Genomic DNA, 7,011 nt, shown 5'->3' with positions numbered 1-7,011 from the left:
TGAGAAACTATTTGTTCTGTCAGCCTTCACCTGAAGTACAATAAAATATTTAAAAAAAAAAATACACACACACACACAAAAAAATGTACTCCTTGAAGTTATTTAAAAAGTTCAGAGTTAGACCGTATCTAGACATGATATTAAAAGACCAAAGTAGTACAGTTTAAATCTGTAGACTACTACAAGTTTGGGGTTTTTGGTTAGCTTATTGTTTTGCTTTTTAAAGGATTTACTATGATGCCAGGGGGCAGTGCTGGTTCAGTGGTAGAATTCTTGCCTTCCATGCAGAGAACCCGAGTTTGATCCCTGGCCCATGTACCTCATGCACAGCTACCACCCATCTGTCAGTAGAGGATTGTGTGTTGCTATGATGCTGAACAGGCTTCAGGGAAGTTTCCATACTAAGATGGACTAGGAAGAGAGGGCTGGCAATCTACTTCCAAAAATCAGCCAATGAAAATGATCTGATCTGTAGCCATTCATGGGGATGGCACAGGACTGGGCAGCATTTCATTCTATTATGCGTGGGGTTGCCATGAGTTGGGGGCTGCCTCAAGGGCATCTAACAGTAACAACTATGATTTTAAAGCTGTTAAAAATGTGAACATTGGAGAATCCAGGCCATAAGTAAGGAAGGAAGCCCATGTTCCTTGCTGCTTAAGCTGATTTTTTTTTCCTACTTTTGATAAAAACAACTTTTGCTGTGTATTCTCGTCTTTAAATTGTGCTGTTTACTGGGTAAAGTACTACTTTTGTTTTTAGTTATAAATTTGGTATAAATTATGTAACATTAAACAGGCAATACTAAACCATAAAATTTAGCAACTTTGTGTTTTAAAACAATTCAAGAAAACATTTGTTTCTCCCTCACATGTATTTTAATGTGTAGCTTTTCTTCTCCCTGATACATTTTACTTAAATTCATGGTCATCTTGCCATTTAGTGGTGTAGTTTAATTGCATATCCAGATTAGTCTGTATGTAAATGTGTTTAACATAGGTGTCTTTAACACAGGAATCTTATCCATCTTCCTCACCAATATGGTTTGTGGACTCTGATGACCCAAATCTGACATCAGTTCTGGAACATCTAGAAGATACTAAAAACAACAATTCGGTGAGAAAATAATCTCAAATTTTCTTTTTCCTTCCTGAACATTATATATAGAAACTATGTGTTGAGGTAATACAACGTAAAAGCATGACTACTGATTATCTTAGAGGGGCTAGAAACTGGGTGTCTTTTTATCTTTCAGATTCTATTATTTACTACGTGGCTTTTTAATTTTTATTCCCCACAGGTGTAGTCTTAATTTAGATCAGGAATTAGGTGGTCTCTTCTCCCTGAATTCTAACCATTAAATCAAGCAACTACTTTCTGTAGGGAGCACTTGCCGGGTGGGAAGGAGAAAAAGAGAGAAGTAGATATGAGGGGAAATAATGATAGAATGATATCTATGCTTGTGTTAGGGAATTGCTTTTTCTATTCAGGGTTCATAAGTCTGCAGTAATAGCTAAAGGTATTCTAGTAGAAAAAATTTTTTAATATATGAAGAAGTATAACTTTCCACTTTACAAACTTTTTAAAAAACTACTTTCTTTGATTATGAAACCAGTAAGTGATCATTGTGAGAAAACTAGTAAAATACAGAAGAACAAAAAGAAGAAAATAAAAATTTCCCATGATTTCTGTACTTGATATAATAACTGTTGCTATGATGGCTGTTTCCTACCAGTATTTTTTTTTTGGCTAATAAAATACATATACACTCATGATGTAAACAGTTAATGCACTTGACTGCTAACTAAAAGATTGGAGGTTCAAGTCTACCCAGAGGCACCTCAGAAGAAAGGCCTGGTCATCTATTTTTGAAACATCAGCCATTGAAAACTCTGTGGAGCACAGTTCTACTTTGACACCCATGGGTCGTCATGACTCAGTCGACTCAACAGCAACTGGTATACCCTCAGATAAATGCTTTTGAATAGTTGAAGTCATGTCCTACATAGGTGTATATCTTTTCTTTTTCTTTTGGTTATATTCTTTTCTAAAGTTAAAATATCATTGTATATTCCCATGACGTCATAAAACTCTTATAGAAAAATATCAATCATTATTTGTAGGTGATGTGATTTGTTAACCTAAAAAATCCCAAAAAGCAGTTTTTAAGATGACTGGCTAAAGGCTATATTATAGAAAAATCAATAGCTTCCCCAAAATCTAAGCTGTAATCAGAAAATATGCTGGGAAAGTATTTTATTGGCAGTAACAACAAAAGTTAAATACCTAGGAATAAACTTAGGTGTGCAGGACTTGTATCAAGAAATGGAATAAAAAATTTGTATTCTTTGTTCTTGAATGGGCAGACTCCATATTGTAAACATGTCAGTTATCTCCTATCTCCACATTAATTTAATACAGTTCTATAAAAATCCCAACAGATTTTTGAAACTTGACAAAATGACTTTAAATTTGGACAAGTAACTAGCAAAAATAATAATAATAAAAAAATAATGATGTGTGTTGAAACAAAGGTAAAGGTAACGAGGAGAGACTTGCCCAACCAGATATTACCAGTATCAGTACCAATTGCCTTTACGTCCATTCTGACTGAGTACTTTAACTGTTTACACCGCCTGTGTACTCCATAAGGAAAGGATAGATTATTCTCCCAACTGACCATTTGGAAATTTTTGTCAAAATAACTGATAGATGGTTTAAACATGTCTATTCTTAAAATTAAGAAGACAAGAACATAAGTTTGAAGAGCATTATTTTAAGAGTTAAGGCTAGTGTGGAGACCCATGAAGGTAAGAGGCAGGAATAAAAAGCCAGGCAGACACATGCTCATGTGCCCAGCAGAGGGATGACAAGAGAGGGAAAGGTGGTAGACCGCCCTGTTGCTGCTACCTCCTTTTAGGAGGTTGCTCTAAGGAGCTAAGGATACCAGTTTCATAATAGTAGAAGTGAGTGGAACATGACCTCAGATACTTAGCTAGTTTTATGTCTGAAGTATTCCATTAAAAAATGCTCATGATATAAAGTTAAATACAATATAAAATTGGGCCTAATTTTGTAAAAAAGTAAATACATATACATAAAGAAAAAAAAAATCTCACCTTCTGTTATAGCCTCTACCAATTATCTCATAGTCTAGTCTCTTGCAAGAAGATGTATTGCCTCACCTTTAGTTCATTTAACTCATTATAATCTGGATTCTGCCTTCGTTCCACTACAGTTTACAAGCTCTTAGTTGCCAATCTATTGTCTCCTATTTTAGTCCTTAAATTGACCTCTCTGCAGCATTTTGATACTGTTGATTATTTCCTGTTGAAACATTCCTCCATTTAACAAACATTTATTACTAAATGTCTATTGATAAAGAGTTGGCTAAATAAAATTACTCTGTATAGTTTTATGATAGATTATTACATTGTAGTGAAAAAGAATGAGGCTGATCTTTCCTAAAAGCACATACAACTTTTTAAGATAGTATACTAAGTAAAATAGCAAGGCATAGAGTATTATGAATAGTCTGGCCCCTTTTTTATACAGTATTATAAAAAATCTGTGTCTACACTATTTTATATATATTTCCCTTCCTGCTGGGCGGATATAGGAAACTATTAACAGTAAAATAGGTAAGTTTTTTTTTTTTTAAATTTTTGAAAATGACTGGCTTCTATGCCAGGTTCTGCTATAAATGGTGAGTATAGTGACAAAGTAAGGCATGTCCCTGCTGTTTAGGAGCTGATCATGTAATAGAGGTTTCCATCAGACCACTGTTACCTGTTTTTTTAAAAAACCATTTATTGCCCTGCTTTGATATCCTCTGAAGTCTTCTTCCTTGGTCTGCCTGTTTCTTCTTTTCTCGTATCTGTACTTACTCTGAGTAATCTCTTCTAGTCCCATTACTTAAATCATGACCTCAATTCCAGGATTCCTATATCTGTATCTCTAGCTAAAATTTATCTCCTGAGTTTCACACCCATATATCTGTCTCCTGGAATCTCACTTGGATGTGCGGTGGGTGTTCAAAATGATTACATCTAAATTTAAACTCATCTGCCTCTGGACACTCCACACCTCCTAAAATCATGTTTTTCCTTCATAATTCTCTTTGTGATAGTGCATGGGACAGAATGAAATAATTAAACCAGCCACCCAAGCCTGAAACCTGGAACTGTGAACTATGTTAGTGTTCTTTTTTATACCACTATTTCCCAACCTCCCCAAACTAAACTAGTAGGTTTCTAAGAACTGTCCATCTACCTTCTAAACATTTCCCCATGATCTGAGTTGTTCCCTCCATCCCTCAAACACTTTATTGTTCATTTAAAAAAAAAAAATTGGCATAAAATTGAGATTCCTGGAAAATGTACCATCCTGTTTTTTGTGTTGCTTGGTGTGACTCTACCACACTGCTGCCTCTCCCACAACACTCCTTGTAGCTCCTCCTGTGTCAGGGGTCGGAGTGTCCGGGTCTGTGTCCAGGTCACCCTGCCTCATCTTCAGTTATGTACTTAGCACAAAACAGCTTATTGGATGGAAAACAAGTCCACAGTGGGGCTTTGCTTCCTTTAAAGCATGAGGATTTTTGTTTCATCCTGATTTTACTACTCAGCCTTCCTTGTTTCTACTTGCTCCTTTGTCCACTTTGGAAAGGCTTGGTCTTTGTTTTGTTTAACCAGTTCTAATTCTGTGTGTGTCTTCTTGGTCCTTCATAAATCTGCTTCTTTTTCTTCCTTTCTTTTCTTGGCCAGAGACACCCAGGAAATGTTCCTGACCAAGTGACATTAAGTTGCTTTTCTAGCCCCCATTCAAGTCTACTAAGTATTGACCATTCTTCTTAAATTGTAATTGCTAAGCTTGTACATTGAAAAAAATTCTAAATAATGAAAAACATGTTTGTGCACGTAATTTACTTTGCTTTAGGTAAACATGCTAACAAAAAAAATCTGGATTTAAAAATGGAAATTTAAGGAGTAATTCTTTGCAGTTTTCCTAGTGAATTTTTTTTTAAGACACATACTTAAGAGCCTGCTAAATGCCAAGTGTTTTCACAGGTTTCATTTAATATTCACCATTTTGAGGATATTTTAATTTCCTTGTTTTACAGATGGGGAGACTCGAACTCAGGGAGTTAGACACTGTGTCCAGGATCATCTAGATTCCAGGGCTGTTAGACTGCATTTGCCTCTCTACTTTTAATGACTATGACTGTGGAATATATAGTTCTCTAGCCCATGTTCAACAACACTGCCTCTATTTTTTGTAGTCCTATTAATGCATTAATGTGCTCTGGTCTGAAGTTGTTAAATTTGTGAGAAAAGAAGTTAGCAACTGGAAATTGTACACCATCTGGAGCTCCCCTTCCTCTCCCCTTTTTGTTGATCTTATTCTCTTAGGTATCAGTTGTAGGAATTGCACCAAAACCGCAGTAACTTTCTTACCCTAGCAGCCCCTAAAGTTTTCTTTTAAAGACTTATTTATCTGTAGGCTGCAACTGAGCAGTTAACACACTTTTTTTCATTTCCTACTGGATTGAATACAGTAGTCTTAGCATTGTTCATGTCTTCCAAGGGCTCTTTAACATAATGCTTATTTACTGAAATGTGTTTTATAGCTTCGTCAGCAATTGAAGTGGTTGATATGTGAACTCTGCAGATTATATAACCTTCCTAAGCACCTGGATGTTGAGATGCTAGATCAACCACTACCCACGGGTCAGGTAAAGTAAAAATTCTCCAGTGTTCAAGAGCTAAAATAAATTTTCTCAAATGAAAGTAAAACTAGGATGATTTTTCTTTTTATTATTATATAACTTATTTAGAGGCTGTGTATTAGTATGAATTAGAATCTTGGTTTTTGTGTTTATGTTGAATTGTTTTTAAGTACTGGAAATAACATTTTTCTTCTTTGGAGCAATTTGCTGGTATTTACCATGACGGGCAACAGTTGCCCCTCCTCCCCACCACCACTTTTTTGTTATTATTGTTAATATTCCTGGTTTCCATAAATGTTCCTTGCTCCTTTGCTTGCTTGCCTTTGTACTTCTTAAGGCCTGCCGAACTCAAATGTTACCTCCTCCAAGAAGCAGAAGTGCCTACCAGCTTACCACCACTCCGAGGCGAAAAAGTAGTCTCTTTCTTTAAATTTCTAAGTACTTTATCTTCTCTTATGACCCTTATGTTTACTTACATTTGATAAGGAGATGAAGGAAGACCAGTACTTACGCAGATACTCATACAAGTCCAGTTTTACGTAAAGTTATGCAAAGTTATATAAAGTTGTAAGATATTACCTGTATTCCCCTAGACCAGTGGTTTTCAGCATTAGCTGCAAAGTAGAATCACTTGGGAACTTTCACCCCTATTCTCCAGAGATTGTGATTTAATTTGTGTGGGGTGAGGCCTGGGAATAGATATTTTTTAAAACACTCTAGGTGATTCTAGTATGTAGCCAAGGTCGAGAACCTCTACTCTAGACCATCGATTTGTGGCTGGTAAGAGTCCTTTCTGAGACCTACAACACTTTAGGGCGGACTGATTGATACCCAATTTCTTATGCCTAAAAGGCCGTCTAATATGGATCTGCTAGGCTAAAGTAGGTTCTCCCATCTCCATTGCAATTTTCTTTTGAGAAGGAAAAGACCGTCCTTGAACACGATTTTTCCAAAGTTGTTTTATAGCTTGCTTTTTAAAATTTTGTTTTTATTAAATATCAAAACATTATACACATAGTTAAACCCAATAATACCAAAGGTTTAAGTGAAAAATAATTGCCTGAGTCCCCCTTGTTCCTTAAAGTGAATAATTTTGAACTCTTACAGCTTTTTTTGTAATTATTTTTATATCTCTAAATAAAATTTATTTGTGGATTTACATATTTAGACATAATTTACTGACTTTTTACTATAGTAGATGAGGATTTAGCTCTTTTACCGCCCACTCACCTACCCACCTCCCCTCCCAATCTGCTTAAAACATTATTTTTAGTCCTATGAATAAT

At 35.5% G+C, this 7,011-nt stretch overlaps 1 protein-coding gene across 1 annotated transcript in view; it reads left to right on the top strand.

Moving 5' to 3' along the window:
- Nucleotides 1–7,011, top strand: part of UBE2Q2 (ubiquitin conjugating enzyme E2 Q2) — an 85,050-nt gene that overhangs the window by 18,433 nt on the left and 59,606 nt on the right. The window contains exons 2-3 of the mRNA XM_004387458.2: nucleotides 1,015–1,116; nucleotides 5,627–5,731. Coding sequence (XP_004387515.1) covers nucleotides 1,015–1,116; nucleotides 5,627–5,731 — 207 coding nt within the window. The remainder of the gene's footprint in view (nucleotides 1–1,014; nucleotides 1,117–5,626; nucleotides 5,732–7,011) is intronic.

Source organism: Trichechus manatus, unplaced genomic scaffold (genome assembly GCF_000243295.1).
Source record: "Trichechus manatus latirostris isolate Lorelei unplaced genomic scaffold, TriManLat1.0 scaffold00186, whole genome shotgun sequence".
NCBI lineage: Eukaryota > Metazoa > Chordata > Mammalia > Sirenia > Trichechidae > Trichechus > Trichechus manatus.
This window is presented reverse-complemented; position numbering and strand designations above follow the sequence as displayed.